Genomic DNA, 18,714 nt, shown 5'->3' with positions numbered 1-18,714 from the left:
CCACCCGTCCCGCGGCAGAGTTATGCCAAGAATGTGAGGAGCCCGCGAGGGCCAGTGTCGGTCATGGGGAGCCGCCGCCGCCGCCGCCGCGAGCGCGGCTTTCTCCCGAGCGGGGCTCCGAGCTCTCCCCGCACCACGGGCGAGCCTGGCTGCTGAGGCGGAGGGGGATGACGGACCCCTTGAGGAGGACGCTGTCCAGGCTCCGGGGGAGGCGGGGTCCTCGCGCCGGCGGGGGGCCTGGGCGCCGGGCGGCCGCAGCAGCCACCGTGGCGGCCTCTTCGGCTGCCGAGGGAGATGCCGGGGGTGCTCCGGGCGGGCCCGTACGGGAGCGCGCCGGCGGAGCCCGGCGGAGCCTGGAGAGACCGCCGCCGTCGCCTCAGGCGTGGTGTCCTGAGGCGCGGGTCCCGGGAGGGCGGCCGCAGAGGTCGGGGGCGCTCGGGCCTCGGCCGCGCGGCGGGAAGGAGGCCGCACCCTCGGGCCGCGGGCTCACTCGCGCCTGTCTGCACGCTCCGCCGGGCTCCGAGGGCAGCGGAGAGGACGAGGAGGACGACGCCGACTACTACGAGAACCTGCCCGGTGGCTCCCAGCCCGCGCCGGAGCCTGAGGGGGCGGAGGCGGAGCGGTGGCCCCCGCCTCCCCCGGCCGCTGGCTCCTCCCCAGGGGCGGAGGGCGGCCGTCTGGAGACAGGCAGGCTGCAGACCCAGTTGCGAGAGGCCTATTATCTGCTGATCCAGGCCATGCACGACCTGCCCCCTGACTCGGGCAGGCGGCAGGGCGACCGGGGCAGGGCGGATCGCGGCTGCCCTGCGGGAGCCCGGGCTCCGGGCCAGCCGCCTTCCCCCTGCGGCGCGGCGGCCCGCCGAACCTGCCCCCGAGACTGCGAGCGGGGAGGCGGCCGCTGCCCTTGGCAGCAGGTGTCCCCGCCCCGGTCGCCTCCGAGGGAGTCGGGGGGAGGCCGCCCGCGGACTCCTCGGATGCGGCTGTCCTGCAGCAGAAGCCTCGACAGCCTCCGCGTGGGTGCCAAGCCGCTTCCCTTACGGCGGTGGCGGAGCGACAGCTGGATCAGGTGCGGCGCGCGCGGGGAACCGGACGAGCCCCCGCCACGTGGATGCGGGATGGACGGCTGGAGCGGAGGCAGCTCCCGGGCCGCGGCGCCCTCCAGCCTCCGGCCTCCCAGCTCCGAGGACCCCCGCCGCTCCTCGGGAAGCCGCGGCAAAGAAGACGGCCAGGAGGGGCTCCCCTTCCTCAAACCGCCCACGGTGACAGTCAAGAAGCTGCAGAAATGGATGTACAAAGGACGCCTGCTGTCCCTGGGAATGAAGGGTCGCGCTCGTAGGACACCCCCCGAAGTCACCCGAGCGCAGGCAACGTCTCCAAATCTGGGCGCTTTGAAAATGCGGGAAAGCCAAGTCGTCTCGGTGCCGCCAGACCAAAGAATTACGCTGACAGGTAGGATACCTTGCAATCAAAATGTGTTTACCGACCGGGCTTCTGTCTTAAGAGCGAAGAAGAAGGTATGGTTTTGCAGACAGGTACGTGCCGGTGCCAAAGTGAGGGTCACGTCAGTGGCAGCCTAATGCCATTTCCAGGTTACCTAGTATAATGCCTTATCTCGGGTTTGTTTGTTTATTTTTTTAAGACAGTGGCATGAGGAGCTTGGGTTTTTTGTTTTTCTTCTCTAAGAACCAGTGTACCTAGTTCTAAGCGCAACAGTGAGTAAAGGTTAAGTTCACCACGCTTTGCTTTTCAGTCGGTTTAAGAGTTGGGCGGCGCTGCCTTGACTTTTATTCTTTGTAGCTCTGGGCTAATCTGTAGACTTTTGTGAGTTTGTGAATTTGAATTTGATCCAAGTTAGACTTTATGGGCTTCATAAACTGTCGTTTTACTCATTACACCTCCCGGTCAGAAGCATTTGTGTACACAGACAGATACACACAATCAAAACCCCAAACCAAACCAAACCGAAAAAACTATCATAGTAATACTTCTTTTTAGTCAGGTAGGATTTCACGTTTCTTCTCTTCACCTTTCCCTCCCCTCCCCCTCCCCCCCTAAAAACATAGCAATGTAGGTAATCTTATTATTGTGGAAAATGAAGGGCACTTGGATTTTAATCAGAAGAAAAGTATGTCTTATGTACTTTTTAAGAAAGTGTAGGCATTTAAAGGAATTTGTAAAAAGTATATTTGTCCTAATAATAGGATTTTACTCCCTATTTTGTATGTGTGTGATTTTTAGTTTTCACTGAAGGTTTAAGTTATCCATTCTAGAAATCTCTTATGTTGTAAATAGTAAAAGAATTCTCTTGTGAAAGAAGTACCTTTAAACTGAGCCAAAAACAACATGATCTTTCGGACTACACTTTTAAAGACTTTTAGTGAACATAATGACTTACATATCAGTAATACTTTAAAAAATATTAAATGCTGAAATGTAAAAGTATTCACAGTACTTGGCAGTTTGTCTGTTAAGAATTACAAATCCTACAGGACTAGGTTTGTACACATTAACTTTTTTAACCAATAAACACAAAACGGGGAGAAACAAAGTTCACAAAACTTTTTATTACACAATGAGGACAAATCAAATAATTCACTTCAGGTGTATACAATACGAGAAGTTTTTTTGAATCTATAAATCTCTAACCCACACCTGTCAATTTCCCTCAAATTTATTCCATTCCACCTGAATAAAAAGATAGTAGAATGTAAATTTTTGTGAAGAGAGGTGTACTTTATGCTGTTTATATTAAAATATGCATTTCCAGTAGTAAAGTATTTGTAATCATTTATTACATTTTAGTGCTCTTATGTCTTTACCTCCTCTGATTTTAGTTCAGTTAACTCTTTTTAAGACAGTTAATTTTTAGCCATAACAAAAATCTGTATAAAACTTAAGTAAAATATGTATGACCCTTTTGTTGCAAAGGTTAGACATTACTATCTGATGGCTTTTAACACCCTCAGTTGTTGTGTAAACATTGAAGTGTTTTAAAAGTAATAATAACTGTAGTAACTCTTAGGAATGAATTCATTGATTTTTTCATTGAGAAACTAATTAAATGACACCAATTTTAAAAGAAATTAAATGACACATTAGAATTATTATGTGATGGTATTTTAGATATTTTTACAAGAAATCTAAACAAAAGCTTAGATAATCTCTGGTTTTAAAAACTTTCTCAGATGTTATTTCCTTTCAAATCATCAGTTCATCTTTTAGGAAAGATAAAAATAATTTGTTCAATGTTTATATATCTAGTATAGATTTGAAGAGTTAATTTTTTAAAAAACTTTTTTATGAAGGTTAGTTGAACTTATTAAAACCATTCTGAATACTTTATGGGGTTTTCATATAATCTTTATTACTTCCCTCCCCTCCCCCCTCCATGGAGGTATGACAGCTGTTATTGCACAACAACAGCAAAAGCAAAGAAGGGGTTAAGTAGTTTGCCCAAGGTCACTTAAACTAGTATTTTAACTTAAACTATATACTTATACACTATACACTTAAACTATACACTTAAACTATATACTAGTTTATGTATACTAGTATATAGATTCACACTATTATGTGGATTCAAACTCAGGTCTTTATGACTCCAAAACCCCTATTTATATAAGGTCAAAGGGACTCTAAATGTCTTTAGAGGTTTGATCCAATTAATTCTATTAAATTGCTTGGACTGAGGAGATGGATGGAATTCCAACAAGGTTTAGAGGGGTAAGTAACTTCCTCAAAGTTGCAAAGAAGATGGGGGAATCCTAGAATAGGTTTAAAGTCTTTCTTTTAGTCAATTGCTTTATCTATCTTAAACCTTTACCTTTAAATGTTTAGTTCAAATTGGTTACTTGGATTCTACTTTTAATCATGTTTTCTAAAAAGTTAACTGGGCAGTCCCAATGAAGCAGTACATTCTTGGTTGTATAAAGATGTTAAATAGCTCAGAAGGGGACTTCCCTGGTTGCGCAGTGGTTAAGAATCTGCCTGCCAGTGCTGGGGACACAGATTCCAGCCCTGGTCCAGGAAGACCTCACATGCTGTGGAGCAACTAAGCCTGTGCGCCACAACTACTGAGCCTGCGCTCTAGAGCCCGCGAGCCACCACTACTGAGCCTGCCTACCACAATTACTGAAGCCCACACGCCTAGAGACCCGTGCTCCGCAACAAGAGAAGCCACTGCAGTGAGAAGCCCGTGCACCTCAACGAAGAGTAGCCCCCCACTCGCCACAACTAGAGAAAGCCCGCGCCCAAAATGAAGACCCAATGCAGCCAAAAATAAATAAAAATAAATAAATAAATAAATGTATTAAAAAATAGCTTAGAAGGTTTATATCACATCTTTCTGTACAATATTATTTGTGGCGATGTTTTCTTTCAAAATAAAGTTATAGTTAGAATTTATAACACAGAATAACTATATAAGGAGATAGAAATACCTAATCTACTTAGGTGTTTTGGAAATTTTTGAAGCCATATGACAAATGGAAGCCAAAATGATATTCTGTTTTGATTTCTGGCTCCTACTAAGAACCACTAAAACTTTTGATAGTATAATACTGCCAATGATTTGATGCAGTTGGGAATGTAGTGCTCACAGATTGACCAATTTGTTACTAATTGAGATGACTATTTAAGAAATCTAAAGTCATTACACATAGTAAATATTGTAAAGTTTCTTCAAGCCTTAACATTACAAAGGAATTTTAATCTATTTGCTGACTATACTTCATTATAAGTCTTTATAAATAAGTTTTAATTAGCATATAGTACTCAGAAATAAATCGGAAAGCACTGGGTTGAGCTATTTTGGCCTTTTACTGCTTTAAAAAATAATTAGCCTACTTTGACTCTACTCTTCTTGCTCCATGATCTGTGAAAGAAAAAAAATTGGGGCATGTAATATTCTGTTCAAAATCTTTAGACAGTTCTTTAAAAGTAGTATTAAATAGCTGGTGTGATCTTGTGCATTATATCTTAAAGTGAAGTTGACACTGTTAATGCAGATTCCTATCTATTCCCTTCTCAAGTATTTGTAGCTTCAATTTCTTAACTTTATGAGCTACATTATTTTTATGAATTTTTCCAACAAATTATATTATGCATTAGCCCTTTCAAGACTAGTAACTATAGGCAAATACTTTTTGACTGTCTTCTAGCTCTAAATTCTTCTGTTAGAAATTCTGCCATCGTGGCCCCAGGAGCAAGTGAGTCCATTTTTTTGTTTTTGTTTTTTGTTTTGGGAAGAGTGCCATAAAACATTGGAGTTGCTGGTGGCAGGAAAACATTGAGTTACAAATTCAGCAGAAAATAGTGTTGTGTTGATTTTTGAAAGTCCTACATTTCTAAGTGGTGTTTATGTTTTGAGAATCCTAAGGCTGTTTTCCAGACCTTTGCCACTCAACGTGTGGTTCGCAGTTATAGAGCAGAACTTTTCAAACTTAATGTGTATATGAATTCTCTGAAAGTCTTGTTAAAATGAAGATTTAATATGTATGGGGGTGGGACCTTGAGATTCTGCATTTTAACGAACTCGCAGTGTAGATGCTGCTGTTTGGTACACACTTTGAGTAGTAGACTCTAGAATTCTCAGTATCTCATTCACCTATCTTGATACATTTTAAAAAGTTTTGAAAAAGCATTCTACTTTATTCTGATACTTGATACTTAAACTAACCCCTATTAGAGCAAAGCACTTGAGCTCTTTCTGCTTCAGTTTTATGTGTATGAATTTATACTTACTACTTATATATGACAAGTTTAAGCAGATCCCTCCATGTTAGTCTCACCTTGCACCAACAAAAGCGAGATTTTAGAATCTGCAAGAGAGAATGCCATACAGTGTAATGGCTAATAGAATAGAGATTCTGGGTTTCTGATCAAATCTACCACTTACCAGCCTTATGACCTTGGACAAGTTACTCAGCTCTGCATAGCCTCAGTCCTCAGGTTGCTGTGATGATGAAAAAAGATAATCCATTTGGTACCATGCCTGGCGCTTAGCTGTTATCAAGAGAAAGGCAAGCAGGCTTTGTGAAAATATATTAGGATCCTGGATAGAGAGTGAAGTGATCTGAAGTTGAGAAGGACTGATTTAGGGAGCATTGGGAATTGAACTAGAGGACACCACTTTAGGAGCACTTATTTATTCTACTCATCTTTTCTTCTGTGCTTCTTTTCTCTTGTTCCTCCTCATTACTTTCAGGGAACTGAAAAGAGTCTCAAAGTTTCCTTCTCTACTTTCCTGTCCCCAAAGCTAGCACACAGCTTTTTTCTTAAGAGTTTTTATTGCTAGTCACAAGGGAGGAAAAATAAAAGATAGAAAAATACCTTCTTTCTTTTCATTGTACCCCTCTCCTCATTTAGATTTATCTGGGAAAGATAAAGACATACATATAAACACACTCATATGTAAACCTAAGGCTTAAGTTTATTCTAGTAATTTCATTTGGGCTGCCAAGCTTGACTCTATAAGCAGGGCTGCTTTTATTTATTTAAGCTCAAATACATTTTTCATAAGAATGCTTTTATTTAGGATTTTTAAAAGAGAAGTAAGCTAAAACAACAGTTTGTTTTTGCAGTAGAATGTTTTAAATGATGAAAAGTTGTTGTAGATACTGTACATTTTCAATGAGGGCTGCAGTACATAATTTCCCAAAAAGTTTGCTGTTGATTTTGATCTGGGGCACTAGTTAAATGTTTAGTAATAGTAAATCATCTAGATTTATTATGAAATACGTAATAGTTGAGAACACAAAATTGGCTTGAGTAGTTCACCACTATGTAAATATTTTTCTGAGTGAAAAACTTTTAATTGCCACTTCCGCATTCTCTTACAGATTTTCAAGGAAAATGACTTTAATTAGAGTCTGATAGTTATACCATAACATGTATAGTTGCAAGAGAATAAAGACTTTTTTGCCTTGCAACTTTGCACACTTATTTTTATATCTTTTTTTACTTGTCTTTTTTCAACATATAAATCTATAAATGTCAAAATATATATATATATATACACACACACACATATATATAAAATTTGAAGCTAAAGGTAACTTTTACATTTATGCCAGTAAGGTTTAACATTAATTTTAGCATAAATGGGGAGTGAAGGGAAGATGGTAAATAGCTTTCCATTTCTGAGTAACATATTCATATGCATCCATTTAATTAACTGAGATAAAAATGAAATGCTTTAAGTTATATATAAATAATTGCCCAGGTAAAATTTTCTGCCTTGAATAATGTGTCACTTATATTCAGTTTTAATAACAGAATAAATTTGGCTTTTATCAGAACGTATAATAATGTACCTCTTTATCTCTAAATTTAAACTTCAGCATTATGTGTTTTTAAATATTCAGCAATAGCAAGCAGACTGTTTCATCTCAAGTTTATGTAGTTTGTAGTTTCATGAAAAATAGTTGTATTGTGTCTCACAATGTAATTATTCCTTTTAATATTACATATTCATTACATATCAATAGATGTATCAACTGGTTTAAATATGGGATACTGGTAGCTTTATTTTTCTCATTGTAGTTCCTTGGAATATAGTACAAGTAGAAGCATGTTTATTTCATTTACAATGTACATCAAAAAACTCTGAAAAGACTCAAAATAATGTGTCTATATAAAATTTTGGATGTTTTGAGAGACATCTGAGAAAAAATAGATATGGCTCATATCCATTGTGAGTTGTATAATTTTGTAGTTTTTTGCTTTAAATTTATAATTATGTCAAAACTACATGTAATATCCTGTGAAGGTATGAAATGCTATTAAATAGTATAGGATTTGACCTTAAGTGTGAAATAGATCTTAGATTTTAGTGTACTCAGCAAAAGGTTGTGGTCACTAGAAACTCTGAAGTTCCAAGCGATTCCTGAGTATGTGTTGACTTTCAGTTCTTAATTTTTTTTTTAAATTGAAGTATAGTTGATTTACAATGTTGTGTTAGTTTCAGGTGTACAGCAAAGTAATTCAGATATAAATATATATATATACACACACACTCTTTTTCAGATTCTTTTCCATTATAGGTTATTACAAGATGTTGAATATAGTTATACAGCAGGTACTTTTTTTAAAAGAAATGTCTATAATCAGTTTACTTTTTTTGTTGTTGTAGAAGTATAGTTGATTTACAATGTTATGTTTCAAGTATACAGCACAGAGATTCAGTTATAAATATATATATATATATATATATTCTTTTTTCAGATTCTTTTCCCTTATAGGTTATTACAAAATATTAAGTATAGTTCCCTGTGTTATACCATAGGTCCTTGTTTGTCTATTTTATACATAGTCATGGATGTCTGTTAATTGAAAACTCCTAATTTATCCCCCCCCTTTCCCCTTTGGTAATCTTAAGTTTATTTTCTATGTCTGTGAGTCTGTTTCTGTTGTGGAAGTAAGTTCATTTGTATCTTTTTTTAGATTCCACATAAAAGTGATATCGTATGATATTTGTCTTTGTCAGACTTACTTCACTTAGTATGATAATCTAGTCTATAGTCCATCTATGTTGCTGCAAATTGCATTATTTCATTCTTTTTTATGGCTAAGTAATATTCCATTGTATATACACACACACACACACACACACACACACCCCACATCTTCTTTATCCATTCATCTGTCAATGGACACTTAGGTTGCTTCCATATCTTGGCTATTGTAAATAGTGCTGCTATGAACATTGGGGTGCAGGTGTCTTTTTGAATTAGAGTTTTTGCCTTTTCTGGATACATGTCCAGGACAGTTCTTAATTTTAAGTGTAAAGAAGACAGAACCATAGAAAGACTCTTGAATCTTCAGGTTTCATTAGTTAAATTAAATCAAATCAATTCAAGATATTTATTGACTATCTGTTACATGTTTGCATGTTAAATCCTGGAGAGTGGAGGTGGGTATCCTTTAGCTAGTAACCCAGATGTACTCCTACAAACTTTGGAGTCAGAAGAGTTTGTTTTGAGTGCTGCCTCTTCCATTTACCAACAGGTGATCTCAGGCAAGTTACTTGACTTTTCTGAGTAGTTTTCAAAGTATTTCAAACATTATCTTACTTAATCCCAGGAGCCACCCTATAAAGTTAACTTGGTGGATATTATCATAAGGCTCAAGAGGGACACCTACTTTCCTACTTTTAGTGGGTAGCATGGTGTAGGGGAGACAGGTGAGAGCAAGGATTTTAAGGTTAGACAGGCTTAAATTTGAATTCTATGGCTAGCACCTTGGCCATATTCCACATATGTTTGAGGCTCATGGAAATAATCCTACCTGTCTCAGAACTGTTGTGGAGGTTAAAGGAGGTTAAGGGCTTTCTTACTGCTTTATCTCTTGTTCCTGCCACATAATAGGCACCCAATAAATATTTCTTGAGTAAATAAATATCTGGCACAGTAGACATTCATGAGAGATTCCTTCCCTTCTGATTCTTAGTCTATTCCTCTATTCCTGCCTCTGGAACTATTGAACTTGAAACCCAGTTTGTGTTTAAGGTTTTGTTTTATTTTTAAATTAATCTGCTTGATTAGGTATTTAGGGTTATAAAAAGGACAAATTTACATTTTTAAATGATTTTTTTTCAGTAGAAGGGAGATTCCTGAAAACCTTTAGTATGCATGAGCCTAATTTTTTGGTTGTTATTAAGCTTCTCAGAGTTTAATGTGTTTTTATCACTCTCTGTTACTGGACTATTATATTTTACTTGCTGTAATACTAAAATAAATCAACCAAGTACACACTCAAAGTAGCATAGACCATAATTTACAAATCAGACATGATCTTAAAATTAGAAATGTGGTTTTGTTTTAATTATCTATGTGTATTGAGTTAGTTTATGATATATATTTATTTAGCTTATTGACTGTCATTGAAGCCAGCTTTATGTAACTCTTTGGAAGTGCAAAAAAATTTTCCCGTTTATATGGAATTAATGTTACATACACATTTTTAGAGTCTTATCACATTATATTAATACATACACATATCTAAGTATTTGACACCCTCCATTGGGCTATGAATTCCTTAAGAGCAGGGGCTATTTTGTTCATTCTTGTATTCTTGCTGCTTAAGTTTGTGCCTGTCAGTAACATAGCTGTGTTGTGCTTATTGTGAGACAGGATACCTGGTCCTAATCAAGGGCCTCCTTAGGGACTTTTATTTTTATTTTTGCCTTAGATATTTAGAACTTAAACTGCATAAGTTGCTACTGCACTATATGGTTAGGAAACAGATGTTATTTTGAAATTTTAATAATCAGTAAGACATTCAGTAATAAGTAAGACACAATTGTTTTGAAAGATTTATTCAAAGTTAATCTTTGTATGAAAATGTAGTAGTCTTACTTGTGTTTTCCAAAGTCCTTGTAGCAGTGAGTTTAAAATTACTCAAATATTAATTAAAGGCATACTGTGTATAAAGCATTCTGTACAAGCTTTTTATAAAGCATGTTTTGCTTAGGGTAAAGCTTTTTTAGCCCTATGATATTTATAAAGGCAGTCTCAGAGTTTGTTTATCCTTTTTCTTAGAATTTTTATGATATCTATACTAGTAGTCTGATATCTAAATAATAGAAATCATGTTTAGGTGGAAAATCCAAAATTTTTCTTGTTCAATTTTTGTCTCTAATGTGATTAATATTACTTTTCTTTCTTTTTATCTTTTTAAAAATAGTATATATATATATTTTAAATAAATTTATTCATTTTTATTTTTGGCTGCTTTGGGTTTTCGTTGCTGCACGCAGGTTTCTCTAGTTGCGGTGAGGGGGACTACTCTTCGTTGTGGTGTAGGAGCTTCTCATTGTCATGGCTTCTCTTGTTACAGATCACAGGCTCTAGGCGCGTGGACTTCAATAGATGTGGCACGCGGGCTCAGTAGTTGTGGCTTGCGGGCTCTAGAGTGCAGGCTCAGTAGTTGTGGTGCACGGGCTTAGTTGCTCCGTGGCATGTGAGATCTTCCCGGACCAGGGCTCGAACCTGCGTCCCCTGCATTGACAGGTGGATTCTTAACCACTGCACCACCAGGGAAGCCCCTAAAAATAGTATTTTAATAACTGGTCTTAAGTGACATGCCTTTCTTGGTATGCGAGGCATTATATTCTGCCTTCTTTTTTCTTTGAAACAGACTTATTTGAAAATGTCTATGAATCTTCAGTGAAGAGAAGAGAACTTGAAGATCTGAAGGATAATATTGGCTTCAGGGGTCATAAGCCACTTAATAGCATCACTGTGTCAAAGAAACGCAATTGGCTATATCAGAGTACTCTGAGATCTTTTAATTTGGAAGATGAAAATAAGAAATGCCAAGATATAAGTCATTTATCCATCTCACCTGTTTCTCTACCTAAACTGCAGCTGTCACGACCTTTCCTCAAATCATCTGAAGAATATTGTACGTATATGGTGTGTACTGCTACAAATTCTTCATTATCAAGAGACTGTTCATTAGACTTTAATGAGGAAAATGATGCAGATGATGAAGGAGAAATATGGTACAACCCCATTCCTGAGGATGATGACTTTGGTATATCAAATGCCTTGAGTTTTGGGGAGGCAGACTCTGCTGTTCTGAAGTTTCCTGATGTTGGTTTGAGAGTATTATCTGGTAGTGACCTAATGAAAGAAGAGCAGCACACTGAAGACTTGCTGTGCTCTTCTGAACACACAGGCGATGTTCAGACCACACAGTCAAATGAAATAAATCCTATAGATTCCATCTATTCCACAGAGTTTGTGCAGCAGTACAAGCAAAGGCATGGACACAAGGCACAAGAAGGTATAATAGTAGAGGAGAGTCCCATGTTGAAATCTCCTTTTGCAGGTAAATATGATCATATATCTGCCTTTTCTTCTTCCATTTTTCAATTCTTTGGCAGTATCTAAAACTAAATATAGATGTCTATTGTAGCTATGTACTTTTCCTTACAAAGTGAGTGTATTTTCATGAAAATAAAGAAAACTGAAAAAGGTTTATAAACATTTTTATATACATGGTGGTTTAATTATTCCTATTACAGACTTGGTTTTGTAAGGGGTGAAGGAGCTGGGGTAGTCTTACACCAACTTTTAGTGTGTATGGTGTGGTTTTAGTATGTCTATCCTTTGAGGCAGTAATTACTTTTCTATTAGTTGAAAGAATGGAGTCACAGGGACTGGAAGAGATATATTCTTCATGTATGTCTTGTTTTGCTTCATTCATTTATTTATTCATTCATTCATTCACTCCTGGTCTGACCACAAATGAAAAATTGTATATTCGGTATACTAGCAGTCATTAGTTTTCACTTTTGTGCTTACATTTCCTCAGAAACAAAGGAAAGGAAGAAGAGAAAAAGAAAGGCGAGGTAGAAGTAAAGATCTTGCAAATAGGTGCTACAATAGATATGGAACCCAGAAAGGAAATAACTGAAGTTTGATATGTATTAGGTTGAACCATATGAAACTGCCAATATTTAACAGTTTTTGGTCTGAAAAAAAAACCAGAAACAAAAACCTGGCATTTCATATAGTTCAACCTAATAGTGTTATTTTTCCTTGATTGCCTTGATTTCTGATGTGCTTCTTTTTAAATTTAGTCCCAGACGCACTACCTAGGAAAACACTACCTAAGCACTTTTAGTTGCAATTATTAAATGTTGAATAGAAAGCAGTTCTATATAATATTGAGTCATTTTAATTTATAAAATTTCAAATGATACAGAGTAGTCGAAGATGTGGGGTATAGCAGATGCTGTTAGTACTTGTCCATATCCCTTGGGTTTTCTTACTTATTTAAATGGAGACGACCTACTTCCAAAAATGAGTATCTGCATCTCTACTTGAGGACTCCTTCCGAAGTGTTAGGGAGTCTCCTGCAGGACATCCTGGGAGTACCCCTCAACTAGTGACTCACAGGAGTTGGTATAGGCCTACCCCAGCTCCCTCCACACTTGGGTGGGATAATTCTATATTGTTTCCCAGAGTTTTCTCATGAAGTTAAGCTCCAGGTGCCCATAGTGGTAGCAGGCTTGATAATTCACCTTGAATTTTCTCCTGAATTTTCTCACTTTCTTGCTGATCTTTTTGTACTTTACAAGTAATCTACTTGCATTTCGATCCTTTTCTCAGGGGTATGAGGAGAAGGAGTAAATGTTATATTGATAAGAAAAAAAGTGAGTTAAAAAAGAGTGTGAACTGTATGATGTCAATTTTGAAAGAAACAATGAAAAGCTGTCCTGGAACTGTTAATGCTTGACCCACCCTTACCCCCTGTGTTGGGATTAAAATTGTGTGTGTGCATTTCTAATTGTAGACTGATTTTCCAGAGCGAATGTGTGTTTCTTTTGTAATATGGATGGGAAGAGGAATAAATAGTCTATAAAATAATAGTTTGGAGCAGAGGTTGTGATCAGGATGGAGTGATGAGGAAGGCTTGCAGGAGTAGGGCAGACAGATAGTGATGGGTCTGGAATGGTGCAGAAAAGGCAAGAGGGCATAATTATAAGAGCAACATTAGAGAGCTAGTGTCTGTAAAGTGATATACACTTTAAGTGTATTTTATGTTTGTGGCAAATTGTGAATCTGTAAAGACTGACAGACATTACCAAAAAAAACAAAAACCACCCAAATTTGAAAGTACAGTAGGGCTGCCAATTATGTCTCCTTTCTTACTGTTATTCATCTCTTAAGTATATTATTACAACAAGCACGTTCCTAAGTTGACCAAAGGAAGTATTTGGACAGTTCGTTTATATGTTATCTTTTTGCTTTAGTTTGATCAGAAAGGTCATTTGTATGTTTTCTTTAGCAACATTGGCAGAAATCTGTTGAGAAATAGGCAAAGAGAATGGTTGAATTTCAAAATTATTTTTTGATTAAGAAATAGGAAAGTTTAAGTATTTTTAATATGAATGACAATTTTATGATCATCCTAACACAATTGTGACTTGTTTTTTGCCTGTTAACCTCTGGTTGTATATGTATCTTTTACCTAGCTGCTGACATAGTGGACTATTTTTGGTTTTTGCTAATTTCACTTGTTATCTATATTTTGTATTGTTACATGTAGATTAATCTTATGATTGTTCCCCTACTTTTAAAGTATTTAATTGAGTTGATGTGCCCTAATCTGTTTGACTGGTTCCTTAATGTTGGGTGTTAATAGACTCTTTCCACTACTGTTGCAGTGATCTTTATCATGATCTATTTTGCTTCATTAGGATTGATTACTAGTATCTTTACTTGGTCTTTTTAGCTGGTAACTATTATAGGTAATTTCTATATTGTATTTCCTGAAAGGTTTACCAATTTATAGGCAATTAACAATTGGTTAATTCATTTATTCAATAAACACTGAGTTTCTGCTATGTGCCAGTTACTGTTCTAGATGCTGAAGGAGTGTGCCAGTTTCAAATGATTCTAGCCTGGTTCATAAATTTATATTTAAAGATTTTCATTTTATGTTTTCCCCTTACAAGCTATAGCTAATCTGAGATTTGGTTAGTATAATTTTGGTTTAATTTTAAGTGATTGTTCATATTTCAGCTCTTGGATTTTATAAAAACAAAGCATTTAAAAAAATAAATTCAGTCTTGTCTGCAGTAGAAATTGCTAACAAATACGGTATTTCATTTTAATAATTAGGTAAGGACTTCAGTAGGAAATATTTAATGCATAATATGTTAAAAAGTCAGTATGTTAGATTAACTCTTTACTGATTTAATAAAACCTAGAGCAATTTCATATACTGGGTAGTTTTTTAGGCCATGACAAAATAGATTGTAGACTACAGTAGGACTCTGACGACTATAGAATGTTTTAGATCAGGAAACCAGTAGAATTGTACTACAATTTACAGTACAAGGGAACGCTTTGTCTAGTTTATCAAACACTCCATTTCTTATTAGTTGCTTACCAGAAAAGCCCAGCAGGCATACTTAAAATAGTCCTTTCTCTACAAAGAAACTACTTTGTCGATAGGACACATTGAAGGGTGGAGGGAGAATACTATATTAATACTTTAAAGAAAGGTCATTTAATCTACTGATTTTTGAAATGAATAAACACTTTTTTCTCATTTTAATTGTCAAATGTAGTATTACATAGAGTAACCTCTGATATTAGGGTCATTAAGGATCTTTATACGGAATAATTAAAGTATGAACAGTTAATTTAAATTTTAAATAATTGGGATAATACCAACAGAGTTTTAGAAGTTATTTTCACTTTGTTCTATTAATTTGAAAACTTGCTAGGAACAGGTTCAGATTTTTAAATGAAATTGATTAGTCTTTACATTCTTTTTTTTGGGGGGGGATTGAAAGTTTAAGGTTAAATGGAATACTATAACTTCTTAATAATAGTTGAGAAAAGGTATCTGAAAATCAGTTTGATTTATATTTATGGACAGAAAATTGTTTAAAAGGATGGAGAGACTGAAAGCGTAGTATTTTAGAGCATAGATTCTGAAAGCCTGTGTTTAGGTTTGAGTCCTGATTCTTCCACTTACCAGCTTTGTGATCTTAGACAAATTAGCTCATGCATGAGGTTCCTTACCTGGAGAATGGGGTGGTAATGGTATCTTAACTCTTAAGGTTATTATGAGAGTTAAATGAGGGTCTGCTCATACTAATTATTAAATTAATTTTTCACACTTTGTCTAGCTCAGTAAATGTTTGCTGGTATTATTTTTAATAATAATTAAATATTAATAATTTAATAATAACAATAGAAACTACTTTTAATATTATTTTCACCACAATAATTACCATGGTTAATCTCCTGGTAGTGCGGTTTTACAGTGGTTAATCTCTTGGCAATGTGGGCTATTATTTACTTTATTTGTACTTTTTTGAATTTTTAAAAAACGTTTTATTGTAAACCTGAATAATTTTGACATTTAGGAAAAAATAAAACTATTTTTGTCTGGAGAAGAATTCGAAAGAATTTTAACACTTTACTTTTTATGAAAATTGAAAATTATAAGAAAACATATTTTATCTCTGTACTGTCATTTAATATATTAAAATTGCAAAGAAACGCCCTAATTTTGCTTTTGAAGTTCTATGGAATTATTGCATACAGATAATATAAGAAAGAAAATGTCTATACAGTTTTAAAAATTATTCAGTTAGGTTTATGATATTCATTATTCAGTTATTCTTGATTAACTAGAGTTCATTCTATATAATCTTTGGTGATATATTCTAATAGAATTTTAGAGCCAACTAAGTTGGCTCTTAGTTGTCAAAATTTTACACTTGTTTGGTTTTTAACTTTTTTTTTTAACCAGGAATGCTATGTGATGAAATTTAGTTTTTAGATAATTGTAAATATAGAGGAATCATTCTTATATTAGGTAGAATTTATAAATAAACATATTAAAATAGGAAACATGTTGAAATTAATGTTTTAATATGTTAACATGAACATATTAAAATAGGAAGCTTTCCTAGTTTTCTCTGATATCCACTGTTTACAGTTATAAACACATGCTCACTGAAGTATACTGCAGTGGGAAAGATTTAAAAGGAACCTATATTACCTTTCCTCCAAAGAGTCAAAATAGAAGGGCAGATGGAGAGGGAGATATTTCTTTCCACCGTAAGCCATTTGTAGATCTGATATTCTGCTTGAACATGGTAATGGAGATTCATCTAAACTTTTGACTAAATCTCACCCTTAAGATGAGACAGGGAAGAATTTCTGTCCATGTGAGAGCTTGTTAAGTTGGTGTTTTATAAAGTAAAAATAAAAGTAGGAATCAAAACATTTCACCTTATAATGTCTTTTATTTTCAAGGTCCTGGGATAGTAGCTGCTACAAATAAGCCTGATTTGGGAGTTACAGGACCATCTTCTCCAAGCCCTAGCCCTGTGAAAAGAGGCAGTTCAATTCATTGGTCTTTCCCAGATAAAATAAAATCTCCACGAACTGTGAGGAAACTTTCCATGAGAATGAAAAGGTTGCCAGAATTTAGCCGGAAACTGAGTGTTAAAGGAACCTTGAATTATGGAAACAGTCCGGATAATACTCCTTCCTTGTCTAAGTGTAACTGTCAAGAAATTCATCATGCTGTTATTCTACCTTCTGGGAGCACAACCACAGCTGCTAAGAGGAATGTTATAAGCCGGTACCATCTTGATACTAGTGTGTCTTCTCAGCACAGCTACCAGAAGAAAACCTCTGTGAGTTCTAAGTATTCCTGCAAAAGTGGTTACCTCAGTGATGGAGATTCTCCTGAACTTATAGCTAAATCTAGCAAACATGGATGTGAAAACAAATTTGCAAAAGGAAAAGAAATAATTCCAAATAGTTGCAGCAAGAATGAAATAGACATTGATGCTTTTAGACATTATAGCTTTTCTGATCAACCTAAGTGTCCTCAGTACATATCTGGGCTCATGAGTGTGCATTTCTATGGTGCTGAGGATTTAAAATCACCTCGGATAGATTCAAAAGATGTCTTTTGTGCAATTCAGGTAGATTCAGTAAACAAAGCCAGAACAGCTTTGCTCACATGTCGGACAACGTTTTTAGACATGGATCACACTTTCAACATAGAAATTGAAAATGCACAGCATTTGAAATTAGTAGTATTCAGTTGGGAACCCACTCCAAGAAAAAATCGAGTGTGTTGTCATGGAACTGTTGTTCTTCCCACCTTATTCAGAGTGACAAAGACACATCAGTTGGCTGTCAAACTTGAACCTAGAGGTCTTATTTATGTGAAAGTGACTCTTTTGGAACAGTGGGAGAATTCACTTCATGGACTAGATATAAATCGAGAACCAGTAATATTTGGTGTTGATATTCGAAAAGTTGTAGAGAAAGAAAATATAGGCTTGATGGTACCACTCCTGATTCAGAAATGTATTATGGAAATTGAAAAGAGAGGCTGTCAGGTATTATTTTACTGTGTTTCTCTACTGCCCCCTTATCTATCTATTTGAGTAATAATTAAATTTATTTATAGTAAGTCTTGGGGGAAGAAGTTCAAGGTAAGTTAAAAAAAATCCAATTTAGACTTTTTCTCATTCCGATTCTTTATTTTTATTCCATTACTGTTTAGGATGTAATTTATGCCTTAACCTATGTTGTCAGTGATTGAAAGCATGCTAGATGGTTCCATAATTTATGTTGTGATGCTGAGCTGCATGGTCTTATACCTAGAGATGAAAATTGCTTTACAATGGCATTCCTAGGAAAAGCCAGAGCTGATAACATAGGCTAAGCCTAATTCATTTAAGGAATGTTTCTGAATGTTTTGACATTCTTTTGGTAGAGTTCGACAGTGAATATTATAACCCTGTTTCACTCCTAAAATTAACTCCCTGCCCTTATTCCCTGTTCTCCCTCAGTTCCACTCTTTGGAAAGCATAAGCTTATCCATGTCTTACCTTTGGGATAGCATGGAGGATAAGGAGAGGTCCTACTAATAAAAGCATATCTCATTCTCTTTTCCTTTTAAAGAAGGTAAAAGCAGTTCATTAGAACAAACAAAAAACCTGGTGTTATTTGTAACAAGATATGTAAATGTTAACTAGTTAGTAGACCTTATCTTTATTTTCATTTATACATGTAGACTATGACAATGAGAAACAGTGTATCACTGAGGATATTAATCTGAGGTATAAGTAATTATTTATACTAATTTTTTGCAATACAAAATAAGCCTAAGCATCATTATGTTCTGAAGTATTTTGCTTTAGTGCTATCAGAATTT

General features: G+C 36.5%; 1 protein-coding gene across 2 annotated transcripts in view; it reads left to right on the top strand.

The window, feature by feature from the left end:
- The first annotated feature begins 297 nt into the window (after positions 1–297).
- Positions 298–18,714, top strand: part of SYDE2 (synapse defective Rho GTPase homolog 2) — a 38,124-nt gene continuing 19,707 nt past the window's right edge. Inside the window, exons 1-3 of one of the 2 annotated variants that reach the window (XM_082614272.1) lie at positions 298–1,449; positions 11,137–11,832; positions 16,791–17,893. In XM_082614272.1, the coding sequence (XP_082470398.1) occupies positions 738–1,449; positions 11,137–11,832; positions 16,791–17,893 (2,511 nt within the window). In that variant the 5' untranslated portion in view covers positions 298–737. The remainder of the gene's footprint in view (positions 1,450–11,136; positions 11,833–16,790; positions 17,894–18,714) is intronic. The other variant, XM_082614271.1, reaches the window with a different exon arrangement.

This window comes from Mesoplodon mirus (assembly GCF_964341445.2).
Source record: "Mesoplodon mirus genome assembly, chromosome: 3".
In the NCBI taxonomy this organism is placed as follows: domain Eukaryota; kingdom Metazoa; phylum Chordata; class Mammalia; order Artiodactyla; family Ziphiidae; genus Mesoplodon; species Mesoplodon mirus.
The sequence above is the reverse complement of the archived record's forward strand: the minus strand, read 5'-3'. Positions and strand labels throughout refer to the sequence as shown.